The following is a 21,723-nucleotide window of genomic DNA, read 5'->3' on the forward strand; positions in this document are numbered from 1 at the left end:
CACCACAGGGGCCTAAATCACCCCCAAGGTCCATTTAGGTGCCTACAGGACCACTCAGGATCTGGCCCTTCACATAGGCTGCACCTTTAGATGCTAGACATCATCAGGCCATTTTAGAGACAGGGAGACAAGCAAGGGGGGGGTCCACAGATTTGCTGACTCCCGTCGAAGCACAGCACATACACTGCCCGAATGGGGTTTTGGTGGTATGGGACCATGGGCCAGCTCTTGGCATGGGCAGGGCCGTCATCCTTACTTCTCTCCACAACACTGGTGTTGCTGGGGGAAACTAAAGCTGCTCGCCTTGCTCTCGCAGAACGGCGAGGCCTCCCTCCGGCATTCGCCAGAAAGCAACCGCTGCCTACGCTCTTTCCAGCACGATGAAGCCCTTGCTGCAGAGCCGCGTGGTGGCAGATCATATAGCGAGGAGAAAGTTTCCAGTGTGTTTTCTTGGAAGTGGTCTAACCACAGCGGCACATACCAGCTTCCCTGATCGCACAGTTGCAGCCATGTCAATGTTTCTATTATCAACCGCTATTTTCGGAGGATTATAACTCAGCTGTACAGATTCCCTGTAGTTGGAGACCTGGCATTTAAGCTACTAGCTGAGGAGCCCTTGAAAGCAGCCCAGTACAACATGCCTGACATAGCCTCGTCTAGCTGCTTGGAATTCTCAGAAGTCTGGATTTCAAGATGCTGTTTGCGTGCTGGGAATTCAGGACTGGCTTTAAATACTTGGAGTCTCGACTGGGAAAGTTTTAGGTCTTGTGCATGCACGTGAGCTAGTTCAGACCCTAGATTTTATTAAACCAGTGCAAAGGCTCTACTTGGGTGGTTTTGAATGGATGGACCCCTGGCTTTAATGCAATTTAGGTTAAGCGGATTCCTTCCGAACGAGTCTAGCCCTCCAGGAGGCAGGTTTAAGCTACGGTAAGAGAGTGTGCAACGCAGCAGCTCGCACCGGTCTGAACAGCTCTGGTGAAAGTGGTGCAGCCGTGGGAGTAGAGTTCTGTCAGCTCTGTGCCTGCTTCCCCGCTGCAGACAGCCTGAGTCAGCAGCTCTGGAGGAAGCGCATGCGAGGCCCAGCCATGCCCTGCTCGGTTTGTGGGGCTACCAGCGCTCTGCATGGCGTGTCTTTGCGGTGGGTGGGACAGAGTCCACGGGAACCCTGGTGCGACACCCCCTTCACCTGCCCACGCAGGAAGCCCCCAGGAAGCACGGCACCCCCCTGCTCGGACAGGGACCCATAACCTGTCTCCACCAGGCTAAGAGAAAATACAATGAGGAGGCAGGAGAAGAGCTAATGACCCCTTAGGTGCTCCCCCACCCACTCATCCACTCACCTCCGGCTTTGCTTTACAACTGCCTGGCACGACGGGGAATTCGGGCTGGAAAACAGCAGTCCTGGACTGCCTGGTCTGAATAGGCACCTAAGCTTTCTAGCAGGCCAATATGCTGACAACTGGATTCGTGTTATACCTGGAAAGATTAGCACCCGCACTTGGGAAGGTGAGCAAGGCTGGCGGCCCACAGAGCTGACCTTGCTCCAACAACACCCTGATCCGAAGGCGGCTGGCTGCGACCCAGCCATACCAAACCAGCACGCACCGTACTCTCTGCTGCCCGGGGCCTGAAACTTCTGAGCCTGCCCCGACCTCGACAGACAGGGCACATATTTGGCATGTCAGCCTTACCAACGCCCCTGTAAAGTCAAATGCCCCGAGTGTGTGGCCCACAGATGTCCTTGCCAGGAGCAGCATGATGGTACTGTGGAGTAAGCACCTTATTTTAAAAATGGGCTTAAGGGCCGATGAGGTGCCGTGTGCTGCAGCGGGGAGCGGGCGGGAGGGAGGATTAAGCAGGATTCTTTACACTGGCTTGCAAAAAGCAACATCCCTCCAGCCGTTCTTCCTCCCAACTCCCTCCCGTCTCTGCCCTCTAGCGCTCCCCGGCACATACTGCTCCGCTCCACGCTGGCTGGGCACAGCAAATGTAACGCACGTCCCTCCCTGCCTGCCTCTGCTGATCCCCAGTCCATGGGAGGCCAAGGGAAAGAGCTCTAGCAGCCCTTTTTAAAAGTGAAGATCAGTTAACCATTAATAGGAAGGATGTATTCTTGCTGTGCAAAGGTTGGTCAGGCTGCGGGGGGCGAGGTGGAGCTATACAACTTTGCTACCCCCGCACCGGGGTTACCTGCGCGGTCGGTGGGTTTGAGAACGTGCCTCGTTGTAATGAAGTGCCGGCCGCGGTGGGGTTAACTTCACTGCGCTAACAGCAGCACTTCAGATAGTGCTGTTCTTCAGACGCCAACACATAAATACTGTAAGCATCTGACAGGTGGTGATTACAGCACTCTGCAAGTCTATAATGTCCTCCATACAAGAGCCCCAAAGCACTCCACGTACATTAATGCATCTAGTTCCACAAGCCCTTGAGAGACGGGCAAAGCTGTTATACACATGGGAAAACAGCGGCCCTGACTTCAGATGACTGGTCTCATACAGCCCCCCCGGCCCTGAAACTGCTCCTAGTTCGCACCTTCTTATCTTAGTCGTGGAATATGGAGATTCGCCTCCAGGAAAGTGTCTGAACACATGGCTGACTTCATGCGTGTGCTTAAGGCTTGCTGAAGCAATGCCACTTAAGCACATGCTTAAAGGCTGACCACGACACAAGGGTTTCCAACCTGGGGGGACTTGGCTTCTCCAAGTGGCTAAATCAGGGTCAATGAGGGTGCCTAGGTAGAAAGCCTTGGGTGGTACTGATATGGAAAGGGTTAAACACTGCTACGTGGAGATCAGAAGAGCTGTGGCTGCCACAAAGTCCCAGCATGCAATGCTCCATCAACACCCAGTTCAGTGGCAGCGGAGCCTAAATGGCCCAGCATGCAATGCTCCATCTCAGCCCGTGCAGCGAGCCTCTTCCAATCCAAAGAGAACAGTGCATGCTGGGAATGGACAGCTCTGAAACCTGCCCCCCTCCCCTCCAGAGTGGTGCATGCTGGGAAGGGATGTCTCTAAAGTTGGTCCCTTGTCCATCGAAGAAGGAGGGCGTTTGCAACCTATCCCGTCTGTGCAGCACCCAAGCTCCCAGTAACCTGCTGGAGGCTCTGGCCCTGGATTATCCAGGCCGTGGTCTCCAGGTAAGGACTGCTACTGAAAGGGGCCCAGCCTCCCTCCGCAGGCCATGCTGGACGCGCTCCCAAAGACCAGATCAGTAACCATTCCACGCCGCCGGGTTTGCTGCCGCTTCAAGGAGATGTGGAGCAAAAATGGACTCAAACCATGTCATCTGAATTGGGGGAAACCAACCCCGAGACGGGCCTTACCTAGAGACTTGGGCAGCAGGTTCTTGACGAACTCGGCGTGATCCCCCACGTGCAGGATGCTGTAGACGCTGGTGTTCATGAGCTCCTCCTGGTTGTAGCCCAGGTAGCCGGTCACGTTCTCGGACACGAACACGATCCTCCCTTCCCGGTTCACGACGAAGAAGAAGCCATCCAGCGCCTGCAATGCCCAGAGGAGAGAGGCCGTCAGGGCGAGGGCAGGGAGTCAGGAGACCTGTGTTTTATGCCACCGACTTAACTCAATGACCTAGGGCAGTCCCTTTGCCCCTCCACACCTGTCTCCCCTCCTGTTCTTTTCTTTTTAGGATGAAAAGGGTAAGGACTGCCTCTCACAGCGCAATGGGACTCTGGTCTCTCCAGGGTCACCAGTCTCCACTGTAACACAGAGGCCAGGTGACCTCAAGCAGTCTGGCACAATTAACACTGGTCTTTCCTACACTGTCTTGCTCTTTCCTGTGATTGCTATCCTCTACCTAGTCCCCTCTATGGGTTGTTTTTCATCCCTTTTCTTAGGTGCACGGAAGACTCCTTGTTATCTATGGGTGGTGTCTGATGCATAATTAATCGGGCAAGCTGACCTGAGAGAGGAGATTATCTAAAGCACAGTCAGCTGGATCTCCTTGATGGCAATAAAGCAATAACCACGCCGACGATGTGTGTTATGATTAGCCAAGGGGCTCTAATGGTAATGAAGGATTTCATAACCTCCGTGGAGCTTTTGTTGAGGATCAAATAACAGTGCATTTGCTTAAGCATGTACTCTGGCCCTGGGAGCTACATTAAATAGGTCTCTATAATCTGGTGCCGGGCAGCCAGCAGCCAGCAAGCCCTCTGAAGAGTCAAAACAGGCTGCAGGGCCCCGAGGCTCGATTTGCTGAATCAGGGCCCAGGAACGAGAGATATTCTGCATCTACCTAGGAACATAAGAAGTGCCATACTGGGTCAGACCAGTGGTCCATCTAGCCCAGTACCCCGTCTCGGACTGGCAGAAGTGGGTGCTATACAGGGAGAGCACTGAGCTGGATAATCTAGAGCGATGCATTCTCTATTCAACACCCACCCTGGCGTCCACCTTTCCTGGTTTAAAGATGAATCATCTCCAACCCTTCTGTCCAACAGCCATTAACAGATCCATGAATGTCTAGTCCTTTTCTGAACCCAGGTAAGCTCTGTGCCTCCACCACCTCCTCTGGCAGTGAACTCCACAAGTTAACTATGGGGTGGGTAGAAAAGTACTTTGTCTTGTTAGTTTGAAACCTGTGTCCTGCTCACTGCAGTGGTACCCACTAGATCTAGTATTCTGGGACCTGGAGAACAGCAGTTCCCTGCTCACTTGGTCCGCACCCTTTACCATGTTACAGACCTTGATCATATCCCTGTCATCCTTTTCTTTTCCACATTGAAGATTCCCAGTCTTTAAAGCCTCTCCTACGGCAACTGCTCCAGGTCCCTGCTATGTTGGCTGCTCGTCCCTGTACCTTTTGTCGTTCTACTGCTTCCTTTTCGAGATGCAGACACTAGCACTGCACACAGTATTCAAGCTGTGGGCACACCGTGGATTTGTATAGGGGCATGATGACATCCTCTGCAGGGTAATGCATGTTTCCACATACCGGGCACGCAGCTCAATGCCAGACCAAGCCCCGCAATCACCTGAACCAGGTCTGCAAACAGGGTTTGTTCTTGCACTATGCAAACAGCAGGAGCGTGATCACTGGTTTTACTGGGAGCAGCATCACCACCCTATTTACCCTTATGTTCGGGTGCTGAAAAAGCGTGGCATAGCAGAGAGGCCAGCTGTTGTTTTACAGGATGGCCTCTGGGTGTTTCAAGCCAGCGGGGTTGGATGTTCACCTCCCCAAAGCCTAATTTCACCCCCACCTTAGTCTGACCAGCAAGTGCCCCAGTGGAGGCCCTGACCCTGCACACGCATGGCCTGGGGAGACCCCCTCGAAGGTAGGCAGAGCTCTGACGACTCCTCGGGCTTGCCCACAGGGCCCCTTGTGTGGATCATTCTGCAGGATCAGGGCCCTGCGCTGCCAGGACGACAAGTGCCGGTGTCTGTGATTTCATTATCCATTTGCTCCCAGCGCTGCCCCTCCAACCCTGCTCAGGATAATGTTATTTGCCGTCTAATGCCGGAGTAAGTTACTTTGCTACAGAGTCCGGCTTCTTGATTGAATGCATTCTCTGGAAACCAGGTTTGCCATACAGCACCGTTCGACGCTGGAAACAGGAAGCAATTTTTTTCAAAGAAATCTTTTGACAAAATTGCCTTGGCAGATCAGCGGCAATTTTCCTTATTCACAGCTGTTGCCTGTTGCCAAGCAACTGGTATTTGCACTTCATGCTCCCGCAGCAGAGACAGTCTCCTGCAGAAGAGTCAAATGGGTTTGTCTGCCGGCCCCCCATTAAACTTTGCTCTCCAACTTTCCTCCGATTTCCCGCACATCCTGCTCTTTCCTCCGCTGCCCGCCCTCCCTCCCGCCATCACGGGAACACAGCTTGATCCGGCGCGCTGAAGTATCGAGTCGAGGGAGAACGGCACGAATAAGGCAGACGGAAAATAAGATTGGCCAAGGAAACCGAATGAATCAGCGCCTAACAAATGGTCTAAGCTGGGGTGTAAATCAATCACAGCTCCATTAACACAGGCAGGCTGATGTCTCATCAGCACGCAACTGGGACTGGGTAATCCATTCCCGGAAACTGGACGAGAAGCCCGTGCCTCTCGCATTGGCAACCTTGCTGGAAGCCAATATGCATTCACTGCTTTTTAAAGGGAAGGGAAGGATGCGGGCAGCCTCGGATCCCGGCCCAGGGCGGGGGAAAGAGCAGGGTCAGGTCTGCACAGCGTCCTCTCTGGGGTTTGCAGAGGGAAGAGGCTCCTGAGCTGCATGCAAGTGGGGTACTGGGACCCGCTCCTGTCCCAGTAACAAGGCACGTGCTGCAACAAGGTTTGCCAATGCTCAGCTTATCGGCAGTGCTGACGACGGAAGTCCTGGCCCATGCAACAGATGGCTACGGCCAGCAGGAAGAGAATAAATCCCATGCCTTTGCACGTCCTGCCCCACGTGACGAGCATGGGTTCCCGAGGTGACAGAAAGGGTATCTGGTGATTAATATATAATGCACATGGAAAGGGAGACTGGTCGGGAAGACATGGCCTGCAGATTACAGCCTCCAGTCCATAGACTGGCAAGTGGCCTCCATCATCTCGGTGCCCCGGCATGAAGATCCCTGGGGATTTGGCCACCTCGGCAGCAGCTCTGCCGCAGTCCAACTGTTGCCTTTGCGTTGCAGCCCCCGTGTCAGCAGGCTCTGAAACCATGCCTCAGCTGCACTGCCCATTGGGAGCAGAGAGACGGTTGCTATTAATAATATTGGTATCGCTGCAAGGAGAGCGCGGTCTTTGCACTTCACACGTGTTCACTAATTCATCGCTGCAGCCCCTGCTCCGGCCGACAAGTTGTCTCTCCCAGTGGCGGGGCAGAGGCTGGTGCAGCTGGGCACACGACTCTGGAGAGCTGATACCTCCTTCCTCTCTGGCTCCAGACTTCGTTTTGCCCCGTTTCCTTGTGTAGAAAAGGGGCGTAACACTCTCCTGCCCCTCGGGGTGGGCTGCGGGGGTTTGTTCTGGTCTGCAGAGATGCATGGAAATCAAGGACCCGGTACCGGCTCACCTGAGTCCGAGCTGAGCTGCGGTGGAGGGGAAGGGTCTCCCCGTGAGCATCAGTGCCCTGCGGTGGGTGGAAAAAAGCCGGATACGCCTGGAAGGAGAAGTTTGGGGAGTTTCCTCTGCTATGACCCTATAATAGACAGTGCTCCCCACCCCTTATACAGACATAAGCCTCACCCCCCTGGACTGCGGGCGACACCAGCACCCTCCCCACATCTGGGGGACAGCCCCAAAAGGGGGTGGCCAAAGAGCTGGATATTCAAGAAGAACTTCAAGCTCTGGCATCTCCCTGAGGATGAAAGTTTTGATCCCACCAGATCTCATGGAGCCAAGCATCCAGGACCATGGCTACTGCACTCCAGCACAAGTGTGCAGGGCAGGTACATCACGTGGGCATGGGCAAGGTTACCTGTTAGGCAGCCTGTCCTTGTCCCCGCCGGCTAGGAGACCTCTGGACGCCTGCTCCCTGACTCACCAGTGCACGGCAGGGCAGCGTGCGAGTGGAGATTGGGTGCGCCAAAGAGAACGAGCCTCCTCGTGCTAACGAGGGGTGCAGCTCCCCTTGCAGGAATGGCAGAAATGCCAAGCTGAGAGGAGGGCGACACACTGCACAGCAGCTCCTAACCCACAGTCAGGGGAAGCTAAGCCAGGGCAGCTTAAACCCTCAGAGACGTAGGACTAAGTTACTGCAGCACAGCTAACACTGAGCACAGGTTAGGAGTAGATGCATGGATAGAGCCCCTCGGTGCCTCTTAACTCACTGCAAATGGCTTGGTTTTCTGCACCCTGAGGCCTCAACTGTCCCCAGGAAAGAGCAACCAGGTGCTTTAAGTAATGCAGCAAACACAACTCCCCTGGTCCTGCCCTTTATACTCGCCGCACATTGCGCCCGAGCGGTGCAGAAGCCAGCTGCAAGCAAGCGCTGACGGCACCCCTGGTTACAAGACAAGTACAGATACAACCGGACGTCGGCTCCGAAAACCAGAGATAAATACACAATCTGACTTAGGTTTACGGTGCGTTCAAACAACAGCATGTCGTCTCCGTGCGATCAACGCGAACTGGCGAGGGTCAACGCAAACTGCCACACGCGTGGTGCTGGGGCCCTGGTGTCCGGTGGTGGTTTTGTACCGGGGAGCAATTTCCCCACCTGTTTGACATACTGGCAGCAAGGGGTCTCAAATGACAAAACGAGCTTTCCACCTGCGTATATATAATTATTACCAATCTTTTCAACATGCGGCGTCTGGCGGACTCTTTTCAGAGCGGAGCTGACAGCGCCGCGGCGCAGCTCAGGATCTCTTCCTTGCAGAGGTGACCCGCTCATGCCTGATGCTGGGCACAGAACAGGAACCTTGGTCATGGAGAACTTCCCCCACCTTGTAATGACCCCAGTTTTCAGCACGGTCTAGAACTACAGGCCGGTCCCAGATGCTCTGGAATAGCACCATGTTCCTACAGCACCCCAGGGTTTTTCTCCAACTGGCTGATCTTGCGGGGCTGCTCTAGACAGTATCAGCAGTTGCTGCCCACCGACAGCTGCCACAAAGTGCCAAGAAAAGGGCAACCCTGATGTCAACTCCCCTGGCCAGTCACCACCTCTGGCTTCCCCCAGTCCAACCTTCTCCAGCACCCACGGGACCCAGCCCGGTCTTCTTGTAGCCCAAGCTTGGCCATGGCTGTAGAGGACCTGCCTCCTTGTCCGTGATCTCCTTGCATCTCTCCCCTCCTGTCTGGGTTCACCGTTCCTCTCGTCAGATCCGTCTTCTCTCGGCATCCTGTAGCCGTTCATGCTCTAATGCGCATGCCACTTCTGCTTTTTTTTTGCTCCTTTCAGACAGAAGACTTCCTTTGCTAAGCTGCCAACTTCCAATTAATTCTGGCCACATGTTTCAGGCATATGTCTTCCCTTCCCTTCACAAATCAGATCCTTCCTTACAGTTCAAATCTGTTCTCACTTAGCCATCAGCTTCGCCCGTAGGGAACCTTTGATTGTGCCTCAGCAGCTCCTTCACTGCATTTGGCTTTGGCTATAAAGGTGCTCTCATCATCCGGGATTTTCCTGCCGGGAAGCAGACATGGGCACTCAAGGTTCAACCCTGTCAGCACTTCCCAATGGCCAATGTGTCTTTTCGGTGCCTAACAGAGCCACTCTGGTGGCAGCCTCTACTTCGCTCCAAGAATTCAGCTTGCTCCCAGTGCTGGTCTCATACCAGATCACACTCCCCCAGTCCTTGCAGAGCTTCATATTACATGGACTGGCAGCACAGCCCCACTTGCTTTTGTGCAGTTACCTTCTAATGGACCACTTCAGCTCGCAGCTCTGCCCTTGGCATTCAGACTTCCTGCAGTTCATTTGCATTCCTCATTGGCTAGCTAAATGGAAGGCTATGACCGTACGGCAAGGAGTCACGGGAGCTGAAGGGGCTACCGAGGCTTTCATGCTCCAAGCCATTTCCAAGGTGCTCTATCTACCTGCTGTCTCAGGCAATGCAGCTAGAGGTTAAGTTTTCTCCCAAAGCAGATCCCTCTCCTAGCTTAGACTAAGTGGAAAGCCTGGAATCACAACACGGGACCGGGGGGAGAGGGCAGGTGGGCATACAAGCAAAATACAGCAACGTACACTGGACAAACGCTTCCCCAGAGAGGGAGGAGAGGGGGGCCAGGGATTTGCATGGAAGCCTTCAGCCCAAAATCCATGAAATGGCCACCTGGTGCTACCAGTGCTGTGACTTGACATCAGGGCTCAAAAACAGGCTGTTATGAGCCAGGCATAGCTAAATCAGGTACTTGTAAAGCTCCTCCATCTCGCTGTTTGCCAGTGCAGCCAAACCTAGGCTGTCGGCACCGCCACTGCACACAGCAAAGCGCCTCCCCCTTTCCTAGCCCCTCCAAGCGTAGGGCAGCTCTGATGAGTTCAAAAGCAGCAGGGTATGCCCAGAGCACACCTGTTTTAGCAAACACTGCTCAGACTACAAGGGCCCTGTCAACATTTACACTGTACAACAAGAGAGGAAATCTCTGGTGCCTCCTTTACACACACAGGAGGGGACCAGACAGCAGCCAGCTCTCCACCCCTCCATCCCACTTGGTTGTTCAGGGTAGACTGGATCTGGATAAAGTAGCCGGGTTGACAATTATCAAGGGAGGTGACAGATTCGCCTTCACTGCAACTCTTTGGTCAAAAACAGCTGCAATTCACCCACCTGCCACTCATCAGGCTTCAGGCAGGAGTCACCAGGTCACTTTTATGGCTTGTGTGATGCTGGAGGTCAGCCTAGTTGATCAAGATGTTCCCTTTTGGCCACAGACTTGGGAAACTCTTAACTTTTGCAGATCCTTTATACAACAGTGTGCTCCAGGGACACCACACCTCAGACAGCCCACAGCCCAGGGAGGAAGCTCTCAAGAGCCCCAAGCCCAGACTGCAGTTTGCAAACCAGTTGAGCATTTGAAGATCAAGGGCTTTTCCCCCCACCCCGAATGTCTAATATTGAGCTCTCTGTAATACAGAACAGGACTCCACCCAGGTGCCACGTCTGCCCACTCAGTAATGCCTGTAGCTACCCAATTTTCATTCTGGGTCCCTTCCTGCTATAAGCGAGCGCCTGAGCTACATGAAACCTGAGTTTCCAGTTTATACTGGAGATCCTCACCACGTTCCAGCTGCCAACACTATAAAAGCTCAGCCTGAAAACCAATTCTCTAAGCCTGGCAGATTATTCGGTAACCCTTGGAGGAAACTGGGTGTTGGATTTCATCAGCATCTAGAGTCTCCATGACATCTCCATGCTGATAGTAAGCAGCTCTTCATAATGGCTTGGATACATGCAAAACACCTGCTCACATGCTTAAGTCCCATTGAAATTAGAGTGAGAGAAGCATATGCTTAAGTGCTTTGCTGAGTAGGGATGGACTCCCGGGCCTAAATGATTTGCTGAGCTAGAGGACTAAAGAAGGTTACCCACAGCTTTGGGAAGGGGGAATCCAGCCTAGAACACCCTAAAACAACTGGGCTCTCTCCAGATGCCAGAGCTGACATCTGGCCCAGGATTCGTTACAGCAGACTCAGACTCTCAAAGCAAGACGACCGGCAGCACCTACCTCCAGGAGAAGAGGCCCCAGGGATTCCTTCTCGATCACTCCTTGGCTGCTGGAGGAGATGTCGGACTTCTGGACATCGTCGTCAGCTGCCTTCTCTGCAGAACGGGGAAAAGGCAGGTTTTAGCTCTACAGAACTAGCTTTTTTTTCCATCAGAAAGTCAGTGTTATAAACAGAGCCCTGACGAGGCTTTTGTGCCCCCCACTGTGCTGCTGTGACTTCATTCGGATCTGCCGATGTGCGCGTCCCCCTCCACACAGTGAAAGCAGATACGATGTCATTTTGACTTGCAGCAAAATGCAGACCATAGCCCGCTGTGGTTGGGGATGAGAGGTAAATGAGGAAGGACAAGGACTAACAAACGGCCATTTCAAAGCAGAGGGGAAACTGAAGACCAAGCTTTGGAAAAGAGGTGGGCTAGTGAAACCTTAGCGCAGGCTAAAATATCTGGGCAAACAGATCTGTGACACCTCAGTCAGGATCTGGATGGACGGCGAGCGGCAGAAAGTCACAAAGGCAGGCCGGAGGAAATCCTAGAGCCTGCAAGGCACAAAACACAGCTATCACACGGAGGCAGCCAGCTCTGCAGCACTGCCGAGTGCCTGGGATCTGCAGGTACCCTGGACTCATGGAAATCACAGGCCAACAGGTCTTCGTAAACCTGACACAACCCCCTATTTGAGTGAGAAAGCAGAGCTAGCTTCTCTTGGGTAAAAAAAACCCAGAAGACGGACCTTGTCACCTACCCCCAGGTGCCAGCTGCTTTCAAGCCAAGGGTCAGGCTTGGGCCTTACCCCAGGGTGTAAGTCATGACGGGGTGCATGGGAGGTGGTAGAGCCAACAGCCACGCTAAGTCGGCCATAAAGCCCGGGTGGATCCGGGCCAGGCATTCGGCGTAGCTCGTTACTCGGCACCGGTGCGCTTTCCCCACCCCTCCCTGGCACGGCCTGGGGGGCTGAGCGGGGCTTTCCTGCCCTTGAGAGAGAAGAGGACAGGGGGAGCTGTGACAAATCAGAAGGGCCATCACATGGACAAAGTGAGGACCGGACTGGGCTCAATTCACAGACACCGTGTGTGACCTTGGACCAGTCGCTTGGGGCCAGATCCTGTTCTGCCCTTTAGGTGCATCGGTGTAACCCTGTGCCACCCTGCTGGGATCCCTGCAAAACAGCTCGTGGGTGGGTGGGTCACCCTCTTCCTCGCTCCTGTGTGGCTCCGTTTGAAGGCTGAGATGGCATGCAACAAAAAGATGCATGAATGGAGTCTCAGCAACTCGAGACGCGATCCCAGCAAGGCACCCCCTCGGGGGATGCCCTTGTCACCACAGTTCAGATGAACTGAAGGGCATGACAGGGTGATCCTCCTTCCTAGGGGTGTCAAAAATCACCTTGATGTCTGTGAGGAGCTCAGGCCCTTCAGTAACAGGAGCCACCCACATGCCAGCGAGTCAGGAAAGGGACATTTCAGCCACAGGGGCCTCAGCAGAAGAAAACGAAGAGGATGCTTGGCCTGCGGGTGTGAAGGGAATAACGATGAGAGGACAGGGACAGGTAGGGGTGCAAGAAGGTGAGACGTAGCCAGAGAAGGGTGAGCAGAGTGATGACAAAAGGCAAGGTGAGGAGGTGCACCAGCAGCACTGCACCCAGCGGCCTGATCCTGGAAGGGATGAATGCCAACGGGAGATGAAATGCAGACAACAGGGGTCTGCCCGCTATCCCAGGAAGTCCTGCACAGCTCTACTATAAGGCCTGGCACAAAGAGCTCCCAAACCCCCGGCAACCTAAGCCTGTTGCTTGCTTGCATGGTGACACCACAGCCTGGCTACTACATGGCAAACTCCAGCCAGGCATCCAGAACCGACTGCCTGCCCTGGCAAGGCGCTCAACACAACCTCCGCCAGGGTCCTGAGCCGCCAGCCAGCCTCCGAGTTCAATGGTGTCCCGTGACACTTGCTCCCCGCGGCACACAAGTGGGCAAGCAAACTCCAACCCACTGCAGAAAGGGGATTTCAAGGTTTCAAACTTCAAGGTTTCAAGCTTCCCCATGGTGGAAAGGGGATTTTAGAGGTTTCAAGTAGGGTGGAGTCTCTGGGTGCAAAAGGAGCAGCGGGTGACTGCCGGCCTGGCCAAAAGGACTCACGATGCAAAAAGACTGCTGTGCTCTTCCTGGCTTTCAGTCCACAGAAGAGAAGCAGTGATTTGTAAACTGCTCAGAGGTTTGAAACCCTAACAAGAAAGCCAGGAAGCACTAGGTGCCATGGGCTGTGCCCCTCCTTGGCAGCAGGATTCTGGGGCTCGTGCCACGTGCTATGCGTCAGCAGAGGAGGTGGGTTTTGTTAAAGGACTAAGACGTATGAAGGGGAAAGTGACTGCAAAACCGAGCCTGTCAGACCTGGGACGCCTTGGCCCAGTCACTTGGAAGGGCAAGCTGGGGCTCTGCACATCTTGCCATCCCCACAGACTGGAATCAGAGAAGCAGGGCTGGAAGGGAGCTCCAGAGGTCATCTAGTCCAGCCCTGACCTGCAATAGCGAGGAATTAGTGACCTCCTTGCGTCTACTGGAGAATGGGCTGCAAGCACGGTGCCTCTCCAGGGTCACATTCCCATCTTCAATGACTCCTCCAGCAAATTTGCACTGTTTACAAGATTCTCCCAAGGGCCAGAGCTGCAAACTCAACCCGAGAGCTGAAAATGAAGCCGTGCTCTTTCTGCATCGTCACCAGCCGTCAGCAACAATAAAGATCCTGGGATCAGGATGCGGCTGGCAATTTGGCGGATGACGGGCCGGGCACAATAGGCTGCCGCCTACCCCGCTGCGGCGGGGCTGGCTCTGCAGTGCAGGCAGGAGTAAAAATACCTGCCGTCGTCAGGAAAGCAGGCACAGGCAGGCTCAGGGAAAGCCTGTGGCTCGGCCCTGCACAGCGCTAAGAGCTGACAGAAGAAGAGGAGCCTGAGCTAGATCTAAGATGGAGCTGGATCAGCTCATAAACTGGGTGATATAACATGGTTCAGAGGACAGGGTTTCATGGTCCAGGGAGTCCTGTTCAGCCTGGGGCAGGATCTGGCCACTGGAAAGAGAGGGGCATAGTACCAGGGCTCTGTTTTCCCACAGTTGCTTTAAACAAAGGGAAACCCCTCGCCCTCACTGTTCCCTGCGCGCTGTTCTCTCTGCTGGGAGCAATGCTCTCCAAGACACAGCGCTGCCTCGGAGAGGACTCGATCCTGCAAAGCTCCCAGCTGGAAAAAGGCAGCTGGAAAGGTCTGGGTGCTAGCTGTCAGAGGATGGCCTTGGGGTTAAGGAAATGGACCCAGGGGTTCTGGGTTCAGTCCCCGGCTCTGCCAGATAGCGAGGGCCACCCCAGGGCATGCTGCTGTGCCTCAGTTCCACAGCTGTGAAATGGGAACAGCTGCTCCAGGGCACTGCAGAAATAGTGCAGGGACTCAACGGCTGCTGCAAGGGGACTCATAAAAGCACAGGTACAGGAAGAGGGAAGAGAATCTGCCCAGGGGACAATCAAGGCTTCTGTCCTGTTTTTGTTGCACCTCCTTCAAATTCCCAAGTCCTTCCGTCCCCTTCTCCAGGAGACGCCTCCGCAGCCCCAGCAACCGAGCTGTTCTCCTCACGTGGCTGCTTGCGGCCTGCTCTGCACCCGCGCTGGCTCGATGTCACCCCAGCACTGAGGACGGCTCAACTCCGCGGCTCCTCTGAGAGGGGTCCGATGCAGCCCGATAGTTCCCACGAGCACGAGACCAATTGCACGACTCATGCGAGCTCAGATCCAACGATATCAATGAGCAATAAGTCCTATGACTTGGCACTGGGCACTGTACAAATGGGTGCTGTCTCACATCGTGCCCGTTTCCCTTTAGGATTTTATCCCTTTGAAAAGAGACCGTGGATGCATTTCCCTGCCTCTGAGCTCTCCTCAGCCCCGTGTTTTTGAGCAGCAGGCCTGATCTGCCACCTCCCTGGTGCGTGATCTTAGAGGCACAGTGGACCGTGCCCTAGCCTGGCACTCAGGGGAGCTCGGTTTTAGTCCTCATTCCCCCAGTTACCTGCTGCTGTGCTTCTGTCCTCTCTCTCTACATAATTAGGGAGGGCCTGGCTGCTTGCCCAGCCCCTACCCTGGGTCTCTGATCTTGCTTGGGACCTGCAGGCGCTATGGTAAAACACATAAAATATTGCTGTTAGGAACAACAACAATGCAGGATCAATGATAGCAAGGCAGTGCTGATTCAGGTCCCTGCCCCAGGCCACAGCTAAGGCAGCTCAGTTAGAGCCACCTGAGCACAGCGCTTCGCTGCAGCCCTGTTGCGTGACCCAGAAAGAGCTCTGCTCCCCTCCTCGTGCTGGCAGGCTCTGAAAGGCAGACCCACTTCCCGACACAAAGCCCTGGTGCAACAGGGGAGGTGTGAGAGAGATCGGGCCAGGCCTCTGCGACACCCGGATCCGATTTCCAAACAACGTGAGAGGACAAAAGAGCAGTGCCAGGTGTGCTCGGTGACACGCAAGGCTTCAGACGTGGCCATCTCCCCTGTTGCTGCTATGATGCTGCATGGCCCTCCTAAACCCCTCGCCCTCCGAGGGTCAAGGACTACTCCAGGCCCTGCCAGGCTTTAACTACCCAGCAAAGCAGAATGAGTCCCAAAGAAAAGTATATTCATAGCTGGGACCCTACAACTCACATGCACTGTACAGCAGCGTGCACCATCAATAGTGCACAAAGGACTCCATTATGCACACCCACAGGCCTTTGCCCCTCAAGCAGGTGCCCACACATGGAAGTGCTTGGCTGGTGCCCGGGTGGGATTCCCAGTCAGGTGACCCCCTTTGGGAAAGGTCACTTTAATGGTTTTGTGACCTTACTAGTACCTGGAAGGACCTTGCATTTCAGGCCTGTCTTAACAGCTTCATGGCTAAGAGACTGGACCATGAGTCCAAGAGCCCCGATCGCTGGATCTCTCTGGCCCTGCCATTGACTCCCAGTGTGATTGGGCAGGACGCTCCAGCCCGCTGGGTCTCACCGTGAAGCGGAGACCAAAGCCCTTCTGTTCCCCAGAGTCCCTGCCCTGGGCACGTTCACCCAGCTCTGATTTCAGGGGCGTTCCTCCAGGAGCTGCTGCAATGGCAGTGACACCGGCAAACACCTCCACAGCCCCTTCTGCCCGAGGAGCTCAGCATGTTTCCAAAGCGCTGGGGTGAGGGAGCAGACATGGCCCGCGTCGCCATCTCTCCTTGTCCCAGGCACAGAGAGGGAAGCAATTTGCCCATGGTCTTGCCGACAGCCTAGGGCAAAGCCAGGAGCAGGAGCCAGCTCTTAATACCGAAAAGCCTGAAAAATGTTTTTTTCCACTCCTTCTCAATGCCTGTACTTAGTGGTAATGTACTGGCTTTCAGAGCTAATCCTTTAATTGGGCCGCCGAATCCTCCTCCTACTTTAGCAAAATAGTTTCATATGCCAATTCCGAGCCTATTATTCAAAGGGATTAGCTGACAGAACGAGGCGCCATTGCCATCTCTATTGTGCGCGAGCCTTTCTCCTTCCCGGGCTCGGAGTCGTCAGGCATTCTTCGGTGTCTCGGGGAAAGCAGAAGTATCAATTAAAGATCCTGCTCACCTTGGCTGGGTGGCGCATTACAATGATACAGAATCCTTCCAGTCAAAGTGTCAGTGCATCCCAGCTAAGCACTTAAGTTAATGGGCTTAAATGCAAAATTTCATTAAACGCAGCTCTTTAGCTTTTCAGCCGGCGACGCACCTTGGGAGATATGAAAGGAATACGGTACAACAAACTACTGTTTTTCATCTTAACCCATTCGGCTCCCTCCACCGCAGCTGGCAGCTCGACGGTCCTAACAGCAAGAGGCACCCAGGCCTCTGGGGAGGGATGAATAGCTTACTCCTGAGCCCCTCCGGATATTTTGCTAATCACTATTATTGTGACGTGCATTATACGGTAACACCTAACAGCTCCAGTTAGACACCAGGATCCTGCTGTGCAAGCCCAGTGTAAAGAAATGGTCCCTGCCCCCAGAAGCTTACAATCTAAGTATAAAACACAGACCGACAGGGACACGCAAGCACAAGACCGCGCCAGTCGGTGTGAAAAGCAGCCGGCACCGTGCACCGGCAGCTGCCAGCGATGCAGGATTCGATTCATCATTCGTTTCGCAGCTTCTGGCCACCCCGGGTCCCAGCTGGGCATCAAGGGAGGTGGTCAGGACATTGCTGTCCTAACACGGTTAACACACATTTCTGTCCCGCAGCATAAACAGGGACAAGCTACGTCAACGGGGTTCCCATCTGTGCTCCCTCATTTGCTCAGGCCCCCAAGCATCCATAGGTCCCACTGGCGCTGCTGTGAAGTGCCTTTCCAAAGGATAAAATCAGGCCAATAGGCTTTACACGTGTTGGGTGACAGCTGGGCTGTAACCAGGTCCCCTGGCCCAGGTGACAAGACAAGGCTTGGCACTCATTTGCTCTCCTGATGTCTGGAACGGATGCAGCAAGGTGCAAGTAGCCCGATTCTTGAGCCCCTCCATATCCAGGAGTGGAGTGGAGGGGACGGGGTGGCTGCATGCATCTCCCAGCTGCTTTATGGAGCGACACGGGGCTCCAGACTCCTCTCACCAGCCTCTGAGCGCTGTCGTGCTGGGTGATCTGAAGGTGGATGCGGAAACGGGGCTGGGAAAGGGAGGGGGACTCAGTAAATCATAGGAGAAACTGGTGGTGCCACCCCAAAGGGCATGCGGCAGGAGAGGAGATGGGAACACAGGTGCACAAGGAAACAAGTCAGAAGGAACAGCTTTCCCAGAGCCGATGGGATCCTTTCCCACTGCACCGGGCCCCCCCAGCTGCCTCTGCCCTTCCCAGCCAGGCTGGTCTCCTCTCGCTGCCCCCGTCACAACCGCGGCTCTGCCTCTCCTCCGCTGCCCGACGCAGGGGGAGCGAGGCACATGGCAGCCCCAGCCACCAGCAGCCATGAGGGAGCAGGAGCCAACTGGCAAGGCGGGACAGCAATCTGCCGAAGCAGCGTGGGGTAGGGGGGAGGAGGAACGGGCAGCAAATGAATGGCACTGGGCAGGCGGGCACCAGGCCTGGCACTACCGTGCTCCCTGCTGGACGCTGGGCCAGGGGATGCCGTGCTGCGAGGAGCTGATGCCATTGCTGTCACCGCTCCGCAGCTCCACTCCCATGCCCCGAACCTTTGCAGGTGAGACCGTGTCCCAGGGAGCAAGTGATGCTGCTGAACAGGAGCGGTGGCCGGTCAAATAGAAAGGGCCTGGGGAGCTTATAAATGGAAAACAGAAACTTCCCCAGCTGGTGACTTGATTTCAAGGAGGAGATGGCAGCCAGTATGTGCAGCCTTTGGCTCGGTTCAGACCCGCTGCACTGACAACAGAAGAAGAGCATGACCGGGAACAGAGGGAGGGGGGCATTCATTTGTCTCTAAGGTGAAGGATGAGCCACCCACCTGGGCTGCTTCCTTCCTCCGGGCAGGCCGCGTTTCACGTACCCCTCTCTTTTCCCACGATGACTTGCCTGCAGCCAGGTCTTCGGGGTGGCTGGCAGAAAGGACGGCATTTCCCAGGAAACCAACATCCCTGAATCTCAGCCGTGTCCCTCTTCACGTGCACCTGAGTCCCGGCTATGGCTGTGGATGGATGCAACTTGAAACCGCTTTAAAAAGGGGATGGGGGAACTGGTCCCAGTGCCACCACTATCTCCACATGCTCCTGTAGCAATGCAGCTGAGCTGAAACGCTGCAATGTTAACTGTGAATGAAGCGGGGTCCATGCATGTTTGGTCCTCCCCTCCTTTTTGGCTCTCAGTGCTGTCTCTGGAGGATGGGCACCCGCGTTTTGCTCGTACCTGGGGCTGCAGGGAGGCAGGTTCCCACACCCACAAGCCTCAGTGTTGACCTGCCATTGCCTCGGGGTCTCTACACACAGTGCTTTTTGCAGAAGTCCAACAGGAAAGTTTTCTGTAGGAGGTTTGAGCCGTGTGTGGCAGACGCTGCTGGGGTGCTTCCGGAGGCCGCGCCGTGGGACCGCACAGAGGCCAAGCAATGGTCGTCAGCCAACAGCAAGCATGGCGAGAGGCCCAGGGAAGGAAACTCAGCAGCCAGCACCACGACGAGGGCAACAAGTCAACCCACAAAGAAGGAAACGAGCATCTGAAAGCGCCCACCTAAGAGAAGGGCTCGGCTGCTGCTCCACAGTACAAGAGAGAGGGACCAGCAAAGCCATCCGACCCTGCACGGCGTCTGCTCACATCTCAGGAGCCCCAGGTTGAAATCCTGCCCGTCACAGACTTCACTATAACCTCTGACGCTGCGCGTGATCTCCCTCTGTCTTGCCCCTTCCATAGAGGCCGGTGACATCTTTTGTTCAGACCCAGAGCCTGGCAAAGCTTTTCTGCTGCAACACTTTTTGCCCCAAAATACACATTTGCGGCCACCCCGTGCAGCTTCAAAGCAACTCTGGTGCACTGATTCTCAAGAGAAATTTTGAAAGAAAAAAACCACCCCAAAGCATCTCACGGTGACATTTGCCAAATGCAATATTTCCATGTTGATTCCAATTGACAATCTGTTTTGAAACGGACTCCCATTTTCTTTTCAAAAGGTAAATTAAATACCCTGCAAACGTGCTGTTTTGTCTAAACCAACAATTGTTTTCAACTGTTCCGGTCGCTGTGAATTTTGAAAACAACATTGTTCTGGGATGACTCAAAACCCGATTTTATTCTCCAGAAATGCTGGCATCCAAAAATCAATTATTTGCTCTGCCCTTAGAAACATTTTTTCAAAAAAAAAGTGACTTCGCAGGAAAACAGAATACTAAACTCCTAACACAGGCCCCCTAGCCCTATAACTTTCCACGGCTTGTTTTAAAACAACATTTTCTATTGAAAGTATTTGTTTCCCAATGAATTCTTTGTGTTTTATGCTGGTGACCTAAATGTTTTCCATTTTACATCGGTCTTTCTGTTTTTCAGTTACTAAAATACTGATTTTTTTTGGCTTTAATGAAAATCAAAGCTACCAAGGAAAAGTATTTTTCCTCCAGTGGTTTCTGGGAACAAAAAGCATTTCCTGACTGGCTCCATAATATCACTCCAGTCTCACCTGAGGATTAATCCATGTGGAGCAGTCAGCTGCTATTGTACTGAGTCTACATGTGCCGATTTGAGGTGCGTCAGCCATTTTTAAGGCGCTTTAAGGGCACAGGTCTATATGTGAGCACCCTTAATGCACCTTAAAAATGGTGATTTTAGGCTATTAGCATCTAAATTTGATACCTGCACAAGCAAGCATCAAATTTAGGCATGAATAGCTAAAGCGTCCTAATGCACATGTAGATGTGCTACGGTGCATTAACGCGGTGTATGTCAACTGACTTGGGACTAACTTTAGCCCCAAATCAGTCTGCACACCGCATTAATGCGCCTTAGTGTGTGCACGTGTAGATGCATGCCTAAGTCACCTTAGTGCGCATTAGGCAAATGCACATTAGGCACATGTAAAAGCACATGTAGATGAGCCCAGTGGCACTGAAGGACAACGGGCTGTCGATCTCAGAAAAGCTGAGTGGAAAGATCAGAGGTAAAAGAGTTGCACGTGAAGGCGATGACATGGTGATGGGGCATGAGATATGATAACCTACCCTGCAGCCGTATACCTCCGTATCAGCCTCTCAGAAGGCCTGGGCCCATCACTGCAGCTCTGAGCCAAGATCGGCTCTTTCTACTTTTTAAGAGATGAGAGAGGCGAGAGAACACACATCTGCAGTTTCCCAAATGCGGAGCTTTGATTTTTAGTTAATTAAAATCAGATGTAATAGACTCTGCTGCGCCCATCGATCGAAAGCTTGACAGAAAGCCATGCCATTAATTAGTACCCAACATGGAATTCATTAATCCAGCAAATCCAACAGGAAAGAACAACTGGCACAAAAACAAGCCGGTCAGCAGAAGGCTCTGTTTGTGCACCAACGAAGGAGCTTCTCGCACGGCAAGAAGAAAACGGGTTCAATGGCAGCGAGATGAAAAGACGGCACCTTTGCAGCAAAGCAACTTAGGGGAGCTCAAAAGGTTTTAAATGCTGCACTGCTAGGAAAGACTGTCATGGGAAAGCAGGCAAAGGGAAGTTGTATGCCACTTCTTAGGTACCACCAGATGGGAAAACGTGGGGAGGAAAGATCAGGACTGCTGACTGTTTTTTGGAGCCACGGGGAAGAGGAGGAAGAGGGAAGAGAACAATCCCCCTTCTTTCAAAAGTAAATGTCCGTGAGATGGCATTGGAGACCCAGCTGCTATGGAGTCAGGTCGCCAGCCCCTCGTTGAAAACACCCGCGTTCGGCCTACCCGTGACACTGCTGGTGAGGACGGAGGGGAGCGATTTAACTGGCAAACAGTGCCTGAAGGCAGCAAAAGGGCAGGGATAGGAACCAGGGATGACGGAGGGGCTGGGTCCTTTCTTGAATCTGGGCAGTGGGACACTGGCAGCTCAGGGAAAGAGAAAGGCTGGGGAAGCCATTTGTGCAACAGAACAGCAAGCTGATTAGACCCAATAATTTATGGACAGCGCCACCT

At 53.8% G+C, this 21,723-nt stretch overlaps 1 protein-coding gene across 12 annotated transcripts in view; it reads right to left on the reverse strand.

Annotated features, from left to right (window-relative positions):
• Positions 1-21,723, reverse strand: part of NCOA1 (nuclear receptor coactivator 1) — a 280,613-nt gene that overhangs the window by 58,968 nt on the left and 199,922 nt on the right. For all 12 annotated transcript variants that reach the window (XM_019483798.2, XM_019483805.2, XM_019483804.2 and 9 more), the window contains 2 exons: positions 11,130-11,224; positions 3,329-3,506 (listed from right to left, as the gene is read on the reverse strand). In XM_019483798.2, the coding sequence (XP_019339343.2) occupies positions 3,329-3,506; positions 11,130-11,224 (273 nt within the window). The remainder of the gene's footprint in view (positions 1-3,328; positions 3,507-11,129; positions 11,225-21,723) is intronic.

The sequence above is a fragment of the Alligator mississippiensis genome, chromosome 1 (genome assembly GCF_030867095.1).
Source record: "Alligator mississippiensis isolate rAllMis1 chromosome 1, rAllMis1, whole genome shotgun sequence".
Taxonomy (NCBI): Eukaryota; Metazoa; Chordata; order Crocodylia; family Alligatoridae; genus Alligator; species Alligator mississippiensis.